Source organism: Embiotoca jacksoni, unplaced genomic scaffold, assembly GCF_022577435.1.
Source record: "Embiotoca jacksoni isolate LCO1_2020_lvr unplaced genomic scaffold, fEmbJac1.0.p SCAF_33, whole genome shotgun sequence".
In the NCBI taxonomy this organism is placed as follows: domain Eukaryota; kingdom Metazoa; phylum Chordata; class Actinopteri; family Embiotocidae; genus Embiotoca; species Embiotoca jacksoni.
Window position 1 is genome coordinate 915866 of NW_027185385.1, and position 16074 is coordinate 931939.

At 49.0% G+C, this 16074-nt stretch overlaps 1 protein-coding gene across 1 annotated transcript in view; it reads left to right on the forward strand.

The window, feature by feature from the left end:
* cblb (Cbl proto-oncogene B, E3 ubiquitin protein ligase) overlaps nucleotides 1–16074 on the forward strand; it is a 76753-nt gene that overhangs the window by 53051 nt on the left and 7628 nt on the right. The window contains exons 10-18 of the mRNA XM_069164997.1: nucleotides 1288–1488; nucleotides 1832–2026; nucleotides 2266–2619; nucleotides 3990–4081; nucleotides 10821–10955; nucleotides 11468–11529; nucleotides 11720–11833; nucleotides 11950–12135; nucleotides 12247–12354. Of these exons, the coding sequence (XP_069021098.1) occupies nucleotides 1288–1488; nucleotides 1832–2026; nucleotides 2266–2619; nucleotides 3990–4081; nucleotides 10821–10955; nucleotides 11468–11529; nucleotides 11720–11833; nucleotides 11950–12135; nucleotides 12247–12354 (1447 nt within the window). The remainder of the gene's footprint in view (nucleotides 1–1287; nucleotides 1489–1831; nucleotides 2027–2265; nucleotides 2620–3989; nucleotides 4082–10820; nucleotides 10956–11467; nucleotides 11530–11719; nucleotides 11834–11949; nucleotides 12136–12246; nucleotides 12355–16074) is intronic.

Genomic DNA, 16074 nt, shown 5'->3' on the forward strand with positions numbered 1-16074 from the left:
CGTTTAACCTCCCCTCCTTCCCCTCTCCTCCCACTCTCATTAGGATTAGGTTTCAAACATGCCTTTGGTGCCCCTCCCCCTCCGACCCCATCCAACCCCCCTCCACCCGCCTGCCTCTGAGTCAGTGGAGATGCACCGGAACCAGAAGCTCTTTCATCCTCTTGTTTAGGACCTCTGTGACAGGCCTGCATGTGGAGGCGCTTCATGTGGTCTCCTTTGAATTGAAACAGTTTTCTCTGGAGATGATCTGCACACCAACATGTGTCCAGTCGACTGTGTTGTTCATGAAAGAAAGGAGGCAGTGAAACCACTAACTTTATCCAGCTGTGATTCCTGATGAACTCCAACTGTTTGTGAGTTCAACATCTGTCTGGATGTGTGTGCAGTAAAAACATTCTTCATTATTTTCATAAGCACTCTGAACTCTGAGAGTTTGATGTATTGATGACTCAACACATCTATCATCCACCTGTCCGTCGCACTGCGTTCTCACCTGGTTTCTGAAAGCTGTTACAGATGTTGGTCAGTCTCCCATGTTTCCACTGTCTCCCCTCTTTTAAAGGAGAACTCTTCATTTTAAACCCACCTCTAAACCTCCATTTTATTTCCTCCATGTTTTTATAAAACATACTTACTAATATTTACTAATATTTACTTATATTTACTTATACTCAGGGATGACTGTGGTGGTGGGGTGTGGTTAGCTCAGCTGCAGGGGGGGGGGGGGGGGGAGTGGTTCAGGGAACGGTGCTGGGAAGGTGTAATGAGCACAGCTGAGCTGGAGGTGGACTGATGAGCTCTCCTCTATAAAGGGGAGCAGGGAGAAGGAGGAAGAGGAGAAGCGGTTGCACGGAGACATCGGTGTATGGGCCGGGCAAATAAAGGCATTTTACACCCGAACGTACGACTGAGCGTGTCGTCTGTGTCCAGGAGAGACCCGGTAGCACCAAGCTTGCCACAGACTTGATAAGATTTTGATGGTCAAAGTTATGATATCTGCAACTTTCTAGTTATCAAAGATTTTAGGAAGAATTTTCTGACTTAACTGATTTTTTGTATTAAATAAGAACTCCTTCATCCAGTTTCTTCTCCCTCACAGCTCAGACTGCTCTGATCAAAGTCACCATTTACTTATAGCACATCTTATAATTTCAGTTCTTCTTGATTTAAGCTCAGCGTTTCACCCTCTAGACCGTCATGTCCTAAAAACCCATCTGAAGAACTTGGTGTTTGAGAGGTGCTTCATGGTTTAACATGTTTCAACTCGTCCTCATCCTCATCCTCCAGGAGTCGGACGGTCAGGGTTGCCCCTTCTGTCGCTGTGAGATCAAAGGCACCGAGCCGATCATCGTGGACCCCTTCGACCCTCGAAACGAGGGCAACAAGTGCTTCTTCCTGGACCGGCACAGCTGCCCCATGCTGGACCTGGACGACGAGGAGGACCGGGACGACTGCCTGGTCATGAACGGACTGGCCAACATCCGGAAGGTAAAGACGAGATGATGGTGGAGGATGTACTGATGGGTCAAAGTGTTTAGAGCCTTTACTTCTGGAAGAATGGAAAACAGAAAAAAATCTTCTGAGAATTATCTGTAATAAAGACACCAATCACCTCGCAGCTGGAGGTGATGTCATGTTCGAGGAGTGTTTTCAGCGGGAAGGTTTTTATCTTTTTGTTCTTCTTAAAGGAGAAGAACGTTCTCTAACATAATTTGAAGAGTTTCCACCAAACATCTGTATAATGTTTTTAAATCTAAAAACATTTTCAGACGTTTGTATTTGATGATGAACTTATTTCCAGCCAGTATTAAGAGAAGCTTTGTCCTCTCAGCACTGCGCCGAGCGTCAGAACTCTCCGATGGTTTCTCCCAGCTCCTCCCCGGTCAGCCAGCACAGGAAGGCCCACGTAGGAGACCCCGGCCTCTGCATCCAGCACCTCAGCCTCCCCCCCGTCCCTCCACGCCGCGACCTCATCCACAAAGGAGCCATCCGCTCCCCGTCTGCCAGCCCCACCGGATCCCCGAAGGTCAGTCACAGCAGTCCCACATTAAAACAGTAAAACTGGGTCACAAGAATGTAAAGTTTAGGAACTGGTTCACATTTCATAACACAGCTGTTAATTACCGGTCAAAGGTCACTTCTATATTTAACCTGCACTCTGCTAAAACTCTTCAGGTCTCTGGAGGGTTTTTATCACTAAAACATGTGATGTGACCGTTTTAAGTTTTATATCTCAGTGACCAAACGGTCTCTCCACCTGTCCAGTCCTCACCAGGCATGTCCAGGAAGCAAGACAAGCCCCTCCCAGCTCCGCCTCCTCCTCAGAGGGACCCTCCTCCCCCTCCTCCCCCCGAGCGTCCTCCTCCTATCCCCCCAGAGTCTCGACACTCGTGGCTGCCCGGTTCCTCCTCCCTGTCCTCCTCCGTCTCCTCGTCCACCGGCGCCCTGTCAGACTCACAGGTTGCCCTGGAGACTCAGTGTCCCAAAGACGGACACCAGCTGCAGCTGGGACCCCCCCGACCCTCTCACCTGAACGGACGACCGCTGAGCTGTCCTTCTGGGGAGTTCGGGAGGTTTCATCACAGAGTGGAGGGGACGGGAAGCTCGGAGAGCTCCAAGGTAGGGAGGAGACCATGAGAGCTGGAATATGTTTGTTTACTTTAATGTTCACTAAGTAATAGAAAGAAACTGAATTATGAGGATATTATGTGTAAATGTTGATAATAATGAGAAAATGAATCCTACTATCACATCTTTATTGATCCTTCAATGCCTTTTCTTCTGGTTTTAAATGAAACGTCTCCTCAGGAAGAGAAACTTCACTTTGATGCTCTCCTAGTTTCATTATCAGCTCCACATTTCAAGGTTTTCCAACACTTTGGTTGATGGTTAAATACCTGCTCATCGAATCACTTTCCCATCAGCCTCTCTGTCTGTGAATACACGGGGACTTATTTCTTTTTTACAGATGACTGAGGAACTGTACTGTTTGCAGAGACTCACTGATGATGGCGACTCTGTTCCTCATTTCATTACTTCTGCATATGGTTGTCAAAGTGATAAAACAAAACCTGAGAATAAAATCTGACAGTCTCTTTGTAGATAAAAGATGCAGCATGCACACGACTATAACAACTATAATACATCCATGAAGTATAAATCTGATACACTGAATAATGAATGTCTCCGGACCGTTCAGACAAACTCACTGATCCTCATCATGACCTCAGTGGAAGCTGCTGAGCACGAACATCACACACACACACACACACACACACACACACACACACACACTCACACACACACTCACACACACACACACACACACACACACTCACACACACACACACTCTCACACACACACACACACACACTCACACACACACGCACGCACGCACACACACACACACACACACGCACACACAGGAAGATGATTCATCCTGGATGTTCACACTTCATCTGTATCACTTGTGTTAATTCTGTAAAATACTACCATCCTTGTTTTAAACCAAACTGGGTTTTAAAAAGCTGAAATGTGTCTCCTGCTGCAGCTTTGTCACCTGGAACCCTTTCCTGGCCCCCGAACACCCGTCTCTCTCTCTGAGGGGGTTCGCTGTGTCTCTGATAGAACAGATAAAGTGAGCCGTCCTGCTCACACCGCTGCACACTGGACACGCAGACACAATCATCTGGTAGAGATGATTCAGCTTTCATTAAAAAACACTTTCTGCATCCTTGAACACACACTTCCTCCTCAGTGAGTTGAAGTGAGCAGAATGAGAGTTCACTGCTGTTTCTACCTGCAGCACGTCGTCTTCACCAGCTTTGGTAACCCATGACAACGCCTCTGCCATCCTCCTGGTCCACTTTGCTTCAGAGCTTCAGCTGACTTTGACTTTTTTTGTTGTTGCTGTGTTATTTTTTATAATTTGTCTCCTTCTCTTTGTGTGTGTGTGTGTGTGTGTGTGTGTGTGTGTGTGTGTGTTTAGCCCTTCTCTAACGGCATGCAAGTCAGCGATGACTACGACATCCTTCCTCCACGGCACACACCAACTCAGCCCACCCTGGCCAGTAGCCACAAGTGAGTGTTACACACACACACACTCACACTCACACACTCACACACACACTCACACTCACACACTCACACACTCACACACACACTCACACTCACACTCACACACTCACACTCACACACACACACACTCACACTCACACTCACACACTCACACACACACACTCACACACTCACACACTCACACTCACACACTCACACACTCACACTCACACACTCACACACTCACACGATGGGAGCATTTATCCTGCAGGATACAAACCTTTTTTCCTGAGAGGTGCATGGAGGCCTGAGATGATGACTGTGTGTGAGTGTGTGTCCGATGATGCCCCCTACTGGGCTGCCCGACACACTGCAGCTGTGTGCAACAGAACTGGACAGGTGTGTGTGCTCTGCAGGTTGAAGTGGACAGCAGTTGTAATGAACGTTGTTGCATGTTGGAGCGTCACTGACCTGACACGCATGTTCCTGCTTCACCTGAAGTCTTCCTCCTCCAGGACCTCCCACCAGCGAGCTGCAGTCACCTGAGGGAGCTTTGACAAATGCGGTCTGGCCGTCTGAGAGGCTTTTAGCTGCAGCTGTGATTAGATTAGGTGTTGCTGTGTATCAGGTTGTAGAGGAGGAGGATGGAGGAGGACGGAGGAGGATGGAGGAGGATGGAGCTGATGAAGCCTCAGCTCAAAGAGGAAGCTCTGATTCTCCTGAAAACAAGTTGGTGTTGTAACATAACGTGCGGTTGTTGTAGGACTGATGCGCACACACACACACACACACACACACACACACACACACACACACACACACACACACACACACGGTAACAGCTGCCACACAAGCTGGAGGAGGACGGAGGACAGACGAGTCTCTGACAGCAGAGAGGACAGGACAGACAATCTGATACTCTGACATGAAAAGCTGCTCCATAAAGTCAGACAGTGATGGATGTCCGTGGAGGTCAGAGGTCAGAGGTCAGAGGGCTGTAGTTCTTTTGCTCGTCTCTGAGTGTTGGGATGTGTCATCTTTGTTTTCTCAGTTCAGTTCTCTTTATTGGATGAAGTTTTGGATTAAACATGTTTTCCAAAGCATAAACTCTTCTATAAATATTAGAATATTAAATGTAAAAATGACAAAATAAAAAACAAACAAAAAGGAAAGATCCATAAAATCTTCCTTTGAAACATGTCTTACTGTTTGTTACTAACGTCTCCTGCTGCTTCTACAGTCTGTCTGTCAAAGGTATTATATATATATACATGATATATATACCATATGGCTGAATTGATCAACAAGTCTTTAATTTGTCTATAATTTTATTATTTTAAGCAGCTTGACAGAAAATGAATTTCCGTTTCAACATTTTTCACAATGAACACAGATTCTGTTTCTTCTTTCTTGACATTCACACTGTCAGTTTCAATCATAATAATCTCTGATTCTATATTCATTTGTCTTTTTAAAGGAGGTTTTATTTGGGTCAGATGTTTTGCTTATTGAAATTCTCTGTCTGGTAAATTGTAGCGTTCTAGTTTATGTACCAATTGGTTTTCTGTTTATTGTCTTTATCTGTTTGGATTATTTGTGAGTTGCTGATTATTTTCGTCATATTTTCACGTCTCCTCTCCGTCTGCCTGCTGCGTACCTGATGTCATCTTAGTGTCGGGTTTCTGTTACAACTACGATTATTTGAATGACTTCTTATAGAAACCAACAGACACAAACACAGTGAGGGAGAGCAGTGTGAGGGAGAGCAGTGTGAGTGAGAGAAGTGTGAGTGAGAGCAGTGTGAGTGAGAGAAGTGTGAGGGAGAGCAGTGTGAGTGAGAGAAGTGTGAGGGAGAGAAGTGTGAGGGAGAGCAGTGTGAGTGAGAGCAGTGTGAGGGAGAGCAGTGTGAGGGAGAGCAGTATGAGGGAGAGAAGTGTGAGTGAGAGAAGTGTGAGTGAGAGCAGTGTGAGTGAGAGCAGTGTGAGGGAGAGAAGTGTGAGGGAGAGCAGTGTGAGGGAGAGAAGTGTGAGGGAGAGCAGTGTGAGTGAGAGAAGTGTGAGGGAGAGAAGTGTGAGGGAGAGCAGTGTGAGTGAGAGCAGTGTGAGGGAGAGCAGTGTGAGGGAGAGCAGTATGAGGGAGAGAAGTGTGAGTGAGAGAAGTGTGAGTGAGAGCAGTGTGAGTGAGAGCAGTGTGAGGGAGAGCAGTGTGAGGGAGAGCAGTGTGAGGGAGAGCAGTATGAGGGAGAGCAGTGTGAGTGAGAGAAGTGTGAGGGAGAGAAGTGTGAGGGAGAGAAGTGTGAGTGAGAGAAGTGTGAGGGAGAGCAGTGTGAGTGAGAGCAGTGTGAGTGAGAGAAGTGTGAGGGAGAGAAGTGTGAGGGAGAGAAGTGTGAGGGAGAGCAGTGTGAGTGAGAGCAGTGTGAGTGAGAGAAGTGTGAGGGAGAGAAGTGTGAGGGAGAGAAGTGTGGGAGAGCAGTGTGAGTGAGAGAAGTGTGAGTGAGAACAATGTGAGTGAGAGAAGTGTGAGGGAGAGCAGTGTGAGGGAGAGAAGTGTGAGGGAGAGAAGTGGGAGGGAGAGAAGTGTGAGGGAGAGCAGTGTGAGAGAGAAGTGTGAGGGAGAGAAGTGTGAGTGAGAGAAGTGTGAGGGAGAGAAGTGTGAGGGAGAGAAGTGTGAGGGAGAGAAATGTGAGGGAGAGCAGTGTGAGGGAGAGAAGTGTGAGGGAGAGCAGTGTGAGGGAGAGAAGTGTGAGTGAGAGAAGTGTGAGGGAGAGAAGTGTGAGGGAGAGCAGTGTGAGTGAGAGAAGTGTGAGTGAGAACAATGTGAGTGAGAGAAGTGTGAGGGAGAACAATGTGAGTGAGAGAAGTGTGAGGGAGAACAGTGTGAGTGAGAGCAGTGTGAGGGAGAGAAGTGTGAGTGAGAACAATGTGTGAGAAGTGTGAGTGAGAGAAGTGTGAGGGAGAGCAGTGTGAGTGAGAGAAGTGTGAGTGAGAGAAGTGTGAGGGAGAACAGTGTGAGTGAGAGAAGTGTGAGTGAGAGCAGTGTGAGTGAGAGAAGTGTGAGGGAGAGAAGTGTGAGTGAGAGCAGTGTGAGTGAGAGAAGTGTGAGGGAGAGCAGTGTGAGTGAGAGAAGTGTGAGGGAGAACTGTGAGTGAGAGAAGTGTGAGTGAGAGAAGTGTGAGGGAGAGCAGTGTGAGGGAGAGCAGTGTGAGTGAGAGCAGTGTGAGGGAGAGAAGTGTGAGGGAGAGCAGTGTGAATGAGAGAAGTGTGAGGGAGAACAATGTGAGTAAGAGAAGTGTGAGGGAGAACAGTGTGAGTGAGAGCAGTGTGAGGGAGAGAAGTGTGAGTGAGAGAAGTGTGAGTGAGAACAATGTGAGTGAGAAGTGTGTGAGAGAGAAGTGTGAGGGAGAGCAGTGTGAATGAGAGAAGTGTGAGGGAGAACAGTGTGAGTGAGAGCAGTGTGAGGGAGAGAAGTGTGAGTGAGAGAAGTGTGAGGGAGAGCAGTGTGAGTGAGAGCAGTGTGAGTGAGAGAAGTGTGAGGGAGAGCAGTGTGAGTGAGAGAAGTGTGAGTGAGAGCAGTGTGAGTGAGAGAAGTGTGAGGGAGAGCAGTGTGAGGGAGAGCAGTGTGAGGGAGAGCAGTATGAGGGAGAGAAGTGTGAGTGAGAGAAGTGTGAGTGAGAGCAGTGTGAGTGAGAGCAGTGTGAGTGAGAGAAGTGTGAGGGAGAGCAGTGTGAGGGAGAGCAGTGTGAGGGAGAGCAGTATGAGGGAGAGAAGTGTGAGTGAGAGAAGTGTGAGTGAGAGCAGTGTGAGTGAGAGCAGTGTGAGGGAGAGAAGTGTGAGGGAGAGCAGTGTGAGGGAGAGCAGTATGAGGGAGAGCAGTGTGAGTGAGAGAAGTGTGAGTGAGAGCAGTGTGAGGGAGAGAAGTGTGAGGGAGAGCAGTGTGAGGGAGAGCAGTGTGAGGGAGAGCAGTATGAGGGAGAGAAGTGTGAGTGAGAGAAGTGTGAGGGAGAGCAGTGTGAGTGAGAGCAGTGTGAGTGAGAGAAGTGTGAGGGAGAGAAGTGTGAGGGAGAGAAGTGTGGGAGAGCAGTGTGAGTGAGAGAAGTGTGAGTGAGAACAATGTGAGTGAGAGAAGTGTGAGGGAGAGCAGTGTGAGGGAGAGAAGTGTGAGGGAGAGAAGTGTGAGGGAGAGCAGTTTGAGGGAGAGAAATGTGAGGGAGAGCAGTGTGAGGGAGAGAAGTGTGAGGGAGAGCAGTGTGAGTGAGAGAAGTGTGAGGGAGAGAAGTGTGAGTGAGAGAAGTGTGAGGGAGAGAAGTGTGAGGGAGAGCAGTTTGAGGGAGAGAAATGTGAGGGAGAGCAGTGTGAGGGAGAGAAGTGTGAGGGAGAGCAGTGTGAGGGAGAGCAGTGTGAGTGAGAACAATGTGTGAGGGAGAGAAGTGTGAGGGAGAGAAGTGTGAGGGAGAGCAGTGTGAGTGAGAGAAGTGTGAGTGAGAACAATGTGAGTGAGAGAAGTGTGAGTGAGAACAATGTGAGTGAGAGAAGTGTGAGGGAGAACAGTGTGAGTGAGAGCAGTGTGAGGGAGAGAAGTGTGAGTGAGAACAATGTGTGAGAAGTGTGAGTGAGAGAAGTGTGAGGGAGAGCAGTGTGAGTGAGAGAAGTGTGAGTGAGAGAAGTGTGAGGGAGAACAGTGTGAGTGAGAGAAGTGTGAGTGAGAGCAGTGTGAGTGAGAGAAGTGTGAGGGAGAGAAGTGTGAGTGAGAGCAGTGTGAGTGAGAGAAGTGTGAGGGAGAGCAGTGTGAGTGAGAGAAGTGTGAGGGAGAACTGTGAGTGAGAGAAGTGTGAGTGAGAGAAGTGTGAGTGAGAGAAGTGTGAGGGAGAGCAGTGTGAGGGAGAGCAGTGTGAGTGAGAGCAGTGTGAGGGAGAGAAGTGTGAGGGAGAGCAGTGTGAATGAGAGAAGTGTGAGGGAGAACAATGTGAGTAAGAGAAGTGTGAGGGAGAACAGTGTGAGTGAGAGCAGTGTGAGGGAGAGAAGTGTGAGTGAGAGAAGTGTGAGTGAGAACAATGTGAGTGAGAAGTGTGTGAGAGAGAAGTGTGAGGGAGAGCAGTGTGAATGAGAGAAGTGTGAGTGAGAGAAGTGTGAGGGAGAACAGTGTGAGTGAGAGAAGTGTGAGTGAGAGAAGTGAGGGAGAACTGTGAGAGAGAAGTGTGAGTGAGAGAAGTGTGAGGGAGAACAGTGTGAGTGAGAGAAGTGTGAGTGAGAGCAGTGTGAGTGAGAGCAGTGTGAGTGAGAGAACTGTGAGAGAGAGAAGTGTGAGTGAGAACAATGTGAGTGAGAAGTGTGTGAGAGAGAAGTGTGAGGGAGAGCAGTGTGAATGAGAGAAGTGTGAGTGAGAGAAGTGTGAGGGAGAACAGTGTGAGTGAGAGAAGTGTGAGTGAGAGAAGTGAGGGAGAACTGTGAGAGAGAAGTGTGTGAGAGAAGTGTGAGGGAGAGAACTGTGAGAGAGAGAAGTGTGAGTGAGAACAATGTGAGTGAGAAGTGTGTGAGAGAGAAGTGTGAGGGAGAGCAGTGTGAATGAGAGAAGTGTGAGGGAGAGCAGTGTGAGGGAGAGCAGTGTGAGTGAGAACAATGTGTGAGGGAGAGAAGTGTGAGTGAGAGAAGTGTGAGGGAGAGAAGTGTGAGGGAGAGCAGTGTGAGTGAGAGAAGTGTGAGTGAGAACAATGTGAGTGAGAGAAGTGTGAGTGAGAACAATGTGAGTGAGAGAAGTGTGAGGGAGAACAGTGTGAGTGAGAGAAGTGTGAGTGAGAGCAGTGTGAGTGAGAGAAGTGTGAGGGAGAGAAGTGTGAGTGAGAGCAGTGTGAGTGAGAGAAGTGTGAGGGAGAGCAGTGTGAGTGAGAGAAGTGTGAGGGAGAACTGTGAGTGAGAGAAGTGTGAGTGAGAGAAGTGTGAGTGAGAGAAGTGTGAGGGAGAGCAGTGTGAGGGAGAGCAGTGTGAGTGAGAGCAGTGTGAGGGAGAGAAGTGTGAGGGAGAGCAGTGTGAATGAGAGAAGTGTGAGGGAGAACAATGTGAGTGAGAGAAGTGTGAGGGAGAACAGTGTGAGTGAGAGCAGTGTGAGGGAGAGAAGTGTGAGTGAGAGAAGTGTGAGTGAGAACAATGTGAGTGAGAAGTGTGTGAGAGAGAAGTGTGAGGGAGAGCAGTGTGAATGAGAGAAGTGTGAGTGAGAGAAGTGTGAGGGAGAACAGTGTGAGTGAGAGAAGTGTGAGTGAGAGAAGTGAGGGAGAACTGTGAGAGAGAAGTGTGAGTGAGAGAAGTGTGAGGGAGAACAGTGTGAGTGAGAGAAGTGTGAGTGAGAGCAGTGTGAGTGAGAGCAGTGTGTGAGAGCAGTGTGAGTGAGAGAACTGTGAGAGAGAGAAGTGTGAGTGAGAACAATGTGAGTGAGAAGTGTGTGAGAGAGAAGTGTGAGGGAGAGCAGTGTGAATGAGAGAAGTGTGAGTGAGAGAAGTGTGAGGGAGAACAGTGTGAGTGAGAGAAGTGTGAGTGAGAGAAGTGAGGGAGAACTGTGAGAGAGAAGTGTGTGAGAGAAGTGTGAGGGAGAGAACTGTGAGAGAGAGAAGTGTGAGTGAGAACAATGTGAGTGAGAAGTGTGTGAGAGAGAAGTGTGAGGGAGAGCAGTGTGAATGAGAGAAGTGTGAGTGAGAGAAGTGAGGGAGAACTGTGAGAGAGCAGTGTGAGAGAGAAGTGTGAGGGAGAGAAGCTGACGGTGCTGATGTTCACAGAGCCTCCAACCCGTTCAGCAGTCCTGTGATGGAGCGGCCATGCGGCCTGATGGAGCAGCTGGAGGACAACACTCACATCCCTTCATCCAACACCTGTCTGAGTCAGGCTCCCATCAGCCTCTCTGTTCCCAGCAGGTACCGTGCAGGTTACCATGGTGACATGGCCGTGATGCTTTCAGTAGTTACCAGCACATCATAACGTAGCACCGAATGTGTCCGTGTCACTTTTCACCATCACTTCTGTTTCAGTCAGATGTTGAGTACTTGCATATATTTTATATATTTTAAATATATACATATTTATATACCCCATGCACATCACTCATAAAGCAGTCCATATCACTGATGTGCAATATATATTATATCCTGAGAAATTTACAATTAACAATATTTTTATTATCACCAACGTGTGATAATTATCAGTTTTTCTTTACACTTCACTGTGTAGATCAAAGCTTATTTTATTTATTTTGTGTATATAGATTGTATGTTTGTGTATTTATACATTTATTTATTTTTTTTTTTTAAATGTATTGTATCCCATCTTATATTAACTTATTTTATCTTGTTTTATTTACCGTATCGTATCCTGTCGTATTATATTTGAGTTAATCTGATGTGATCGAAAAACATGTCCTCTCATGCAGACACCTGGAGAAAGGCCCTGCAGAGCCCTCTGTGGAGAAGAGGCCCCGCCCCCCTGAGCCAGGTGAGCCCTTTATGTCTGTTGCATCGTTTGATAGAGGGATGTAATGAGCAGGGAGGACATTTGTCTCCAGAGGAGTTTCTCGTTGGTTCCAGCAGAATGTTCTCTCTCCTTCTGAGAGGATTTTAAATGAAGCGTGTTGTTCCCTGTCGGAGCGTCTCTGTGAACTTTGACCTCTACACGTGTCCCTCAGGTGGACTCTCCGACTCTGTGAGAGGACTGATGTCAGGTGCTGCCCATATCAGCCTCTGTCCCTTCAACACCAACAAGGTTCCCTCTGACTACGACATCCTGCTCCCCCCACAAGGTATCCCCCCCACACCCCTATCTTACAGGTCCCTGTGTCTCAGCTGTTGTCCAGTCAGTTCGTGTCCTCATGGGACACGTCCGAGCACTCAGTCTGTGTCTTCTGCTGTGTTTCAGCATTAGAGGAGCATTTCACCGGCCGCCCTCCGTCCCAGCCTCCTCCTCCACCTGTGAGACACAGCTTCTCTGACATGTCCTCCTCTTCACCGTCCTCCTCCTCCAGCTTCTCCTCGCCCTCCTCCTCCGTCAGCACTCGACCACACCGGCCGTCCTCTGGACACGAGCACCTGCTGTTGGCCCCCGGTGAGCTCAGTCCACCTCTGTCCAATGTGATGTTGAATATGCTCTGAGTTACAGTGACACTGTGTGGACGGGCTGGTTGACATGTCTCTCTCTGTGTCCTCTGTTGTGTAGAGACGGTGTTCGACGCTCTGAAGAGTGCAGCTCCTCTGCCTCCAGCCAGACGACACGCTGACAGTGTGAGAGCAGACCTGGAGTACGACCACCTACCGACAAGTCAAGGTACAGTTAGAGGAAACTTCTGTCTGCTCCGTGTCCACATGAGTGCATCACATTATTTTTGCTGGTCTCCTAAAGGTGTTGAACTGGATTCACTTCCCACGCAGACGTATTAAAACGCATCTGACAGAATGTACAGAAACCCTGAGACGTGTGTTCAAACATTTAGGAGACAGGAAACTGGTGAGGTGGTGAACTGAAGGCCGATTGTACAAATTAGGTTAGGTTAGGTAGGGTTAGGTAGGGTTAGGTTGGGTTGGGTTAGGTAGGGTTAGGTTGGGTTAGGTTGGGTTGGGTTAGGTAGGGTTAGGTAGGGTTAGGTTGGGTTGGGTTAGGTAGGGTTAGGTAGGGTTAGGTTGGGTTGGGTTAGGTAGGGTTAGGTAGGGTTAGGTTGGGTTGGGTTAGGTAGGGTTAGGTTGGGTTAGGTTGGGTTGGGTTAGGTAGGGTTAGGTTGGGTTGGGTTAGGTAGGGTTAGGTAGGGTTAGGTTGGGTTGGGTTAGGTAGGGTTAGGTTGGGTTGGGTTAGGTAGGGTTAGGTTGGGTTAGGTTGGGTTGGGTTAGGTAGGGTTAGGTAGGGTTAGGTTGGGTTGGGTTAGGTAGGGTTAGGTAGGGTTAGGTTGGGTTGGGTTAGGTAGGGTTAGGTTGGGTTAGGTTGGGTTGGGTTAGGTAGGGTTAGGTAGGGTTAGGTTGGGTTGGGTTAGGTAGGGTTAGGTAGGGTTAGGTTGGGTTGGGTTAGGTAGGGTTAGGTTGGGTTGGGTTAGGTAGGGTTAGGTTGGGTTAGGTTGGGTTGGGTTAGGTAGGGTTAGGTAGGGTTAGGTTGGGTTGGGTTAGGTAGGGTTAGGTAGGGTTAGGTTGGGTTGGGTTAGGTAGGGTTAGGTTGGGTTAGGTTGGGTTGGGTTAGGTAGGGTTAGGTTGGGTTGGGTTAGGCTGGGTTGGGTTAGGTTGGGTTAGGTTGGGTTGGGTTAGGTAGGGTTAGGTTGGGTTGGGTTAGGTAGGGTTAGGTAGGGTTAGGTTGGGTTGGGTTAGGTAGGGTTAGGTTGGGTTAGGTTGGGTTGGGTTAGGTTGGGTTAGGTAGGGTTAGGTAGGGTTGGGTTAGGTACGGTTAGGTAGGGTTAGGTTGGGTTGGGTTAGGTAGGGTTAGGTTGGGTTAGGTTGGGTTGGGTTAGGTAGGGTTAGGTTGGGTTGGGTTAGGCTGGGTTGGGTTAGGTTGGGTTAGGTTGGGTTGGGTTAGGTAGGGTTAGGTTGGGTTGGGTTAGGTTGGGTTAGGTTGGGTTGGGTTGGGTTAGGTTGGGTTAGGTTGGGTTGGGTTAGGTAGGGTTAGGTATGGTAGGTAGGGTTAGGTTAGGTTGGGTTAGGTAGGGTTAGGTTGGGTTGGGTTAGGTTGGGTTAGGTTGGGTTGGGTTAGGTAGGGTAGGTAGGGTTAGGTTAGGTTGGGTTAGGTAGGGTTAGGTTGGGTTGGGTTAGGTAGGGTTAGGTTGGGTTGGGTTAGGTAGGGTAGGTAGGGTTAGGTTAGGTTGGGTTAGGTAGGGTTAGGTAGGGTAGGTAGGGTTAGGTTAGGTAGGGTTAGGTAGGGTTAGGTAGGGTTAGGTTGGATTGGGTTAGGTTGGGTTAGGTAGGGTTAGGTTGGGTTAGGTTGGGTTGGGTTAGGTAGGGTTAGGTTGGGTTGGGTTAGGTAGGGTTAGGTAGGGTTAGGTTGGGTTGGGTTAGGTTGGGTTAGGTTAGGTAGGGTTAGGTTGGGTTGGGTTAGGTTGGGTTAGGTTGGGTTGGGTTAGGTAGGGTTAGGTTGGGTTGGGTTGGGTTAGGTTGGGTTGGGTTAGGTTGGGTTAGGTTGGGTTGGGTTAGGTAGGGTTAGGTTGGGTTGGGTTAGGTTGGGTTGGGTTAGGTAGGGTTAGGTTGGGTTGGGTTAGGTAGGGTTAGGTAGGGTTAGGTTGGGTTGGGTTAGGTTGGGTTGGGTTAGGTAGGGTTAGGTTGGGTTGGGTTAGGTAGGGTTAGGTTGGGTTAGGTTGGGTTGGGTTAGGTAGGGTTAGGTAGGGTTAGGTTGGGTTGGGTTAGGTAGGGTTAGGTAGGGTTAGGTTGGGTTGGGTTAGGTAGGGTTAGGTAGGGTTAGGTTGGGTTGGGTTAGGTAGGGTTAGGTTGGGTTAGGTTGGGTTGGGTTAGGTAGGGTTAGGTTGGGTTGGGTTAGGTAGGGTTAGGTTGGGTTGGGTTAGGTAGGGTTAGGTTGGGTTGGGTTAGGTAGGGTTAGGTTGGGTTAGGTTGGGTTGGGTTAGGTAGGGTTAGGTAGGGTTAGGTTGGGTTGGGTTAGGTAGGGTTAGGTAGGGTTAGGTTGGGTTGGGTTAGGTAGGGTTAGGTTGGGTTAGGTTGGGTTGGGTTAGGTAGGGTTAGGTAGGGTTAGGTTGGGTTGGGTTAGGTAGGGTTAGGTAGGGTTAGGTTGGGTTGGGTTAGGTAGGGTTAGGTTGGGTTGGGTTAGGTAGGGTTAGGTTGGGTTAGGTTGGGTTGGGTTAGGTAGGGTTAGGTAGGGTTAGGTTGGGTTGGGTTAGGTAGGGTTAGGTAGGGTTAGGTTGGGTTGGGTTAGGTAGGGTTAGGTTGGGTTAGGTTGGGTTGGGTTAGGTAGGGTTAGGTTGGGTTGGGTTAGGCTGGGTTGGGTTAGGTTGGGTTAGGTTGGGTTGGGTTAGGTAGGGTTAGGTTGGGTTGGGTTAGGTAGGGTTAGGTAGGGTTAGGTTGGGTTGGGTTAGGTAGGGTTAGGTTGGGTTAGGTTGGGTTGGGTTAGGTTGGGTTAGGTAGGGTTAGGTAGGGTTGGGTTAGGTACGGTTAGGTAGGGTTAGGTTGGGTTGGGTTAGGTAGGGTTAGGTTGGGTTAGGTTGGGTTGGGTTAGGTAGGGTTAGGTTGGGTTGGGTTAGGCTGGGTTGGGTTAGGTTGGGTTAGGTTGGGTTGGGTTAGGTAGGGTTAGGTTGGGTTGGGTTAGGTTGGGTTAGGTTGGGTTGGGTTGGGTTAGGTTGGGTTAGGTTGGGTTGGGTTAGGTAGGGTTAGGTAGGGTAGGTAGGGTTAGGTTAGGTTGGGTTAGGTAGGGTTAGGTTGGGTTGGGTTAGGTTGGGTTAGGTTGGGTTGGGTTAGGTAGGGTAGGTAGGGTTAGGTTAGGTTGGGTTAGGTAGGGTTAGGTTGGGTTGGGTTAGGTAGGGTTAGGTTGGGTTGGGTTAGGTAGGGTAGGTAGGGTTAGGTTAGGTTGGGTTAGGTAGGGTTAGGTAGGGTAGGTAGGGTTAGGTTAGGTAGGGTTAGGTAGGGTTAGGTAGGGTTAGGTTGGATTGGGTTAGGTTGGGTTAGGTAGGGTTAGGTTGGGTTAGGTTGGGTTGGGTTAGGTAGGGTTAGGTTGGGTTGGGTTAGGTAGGGTTAGGTAGGGTTAGGTTGGGTTGGGTTAGGTTGGGTTAGGTTAGGTAGGGTTAGGTTGGGTTGGGTTAGGTTGGGTTAGGTTGGGTTGGGTTAGGTAGGGTTAGGTTGGGTTGGGTTGGGTTAGGTTGGGTTGGGTTAGGTTGGGTTAGGTTGGGTTGGGTTAGGTAGGGTTAGGTTGGGTTGGGTTAGGTTGGGTTGGGTTAGGTAGGGTTAGGTTGGGTTGGGTTAGGTAGGGTTAGGTAGGGTTAGGTTGGGTTGGGTTAGGTTGGGTAGGGTTGGGTTGGGTTAGGTTAGGTAGTTACTTTATTAATCCCCGAGGGGACATTTTTTCGCTACAGCA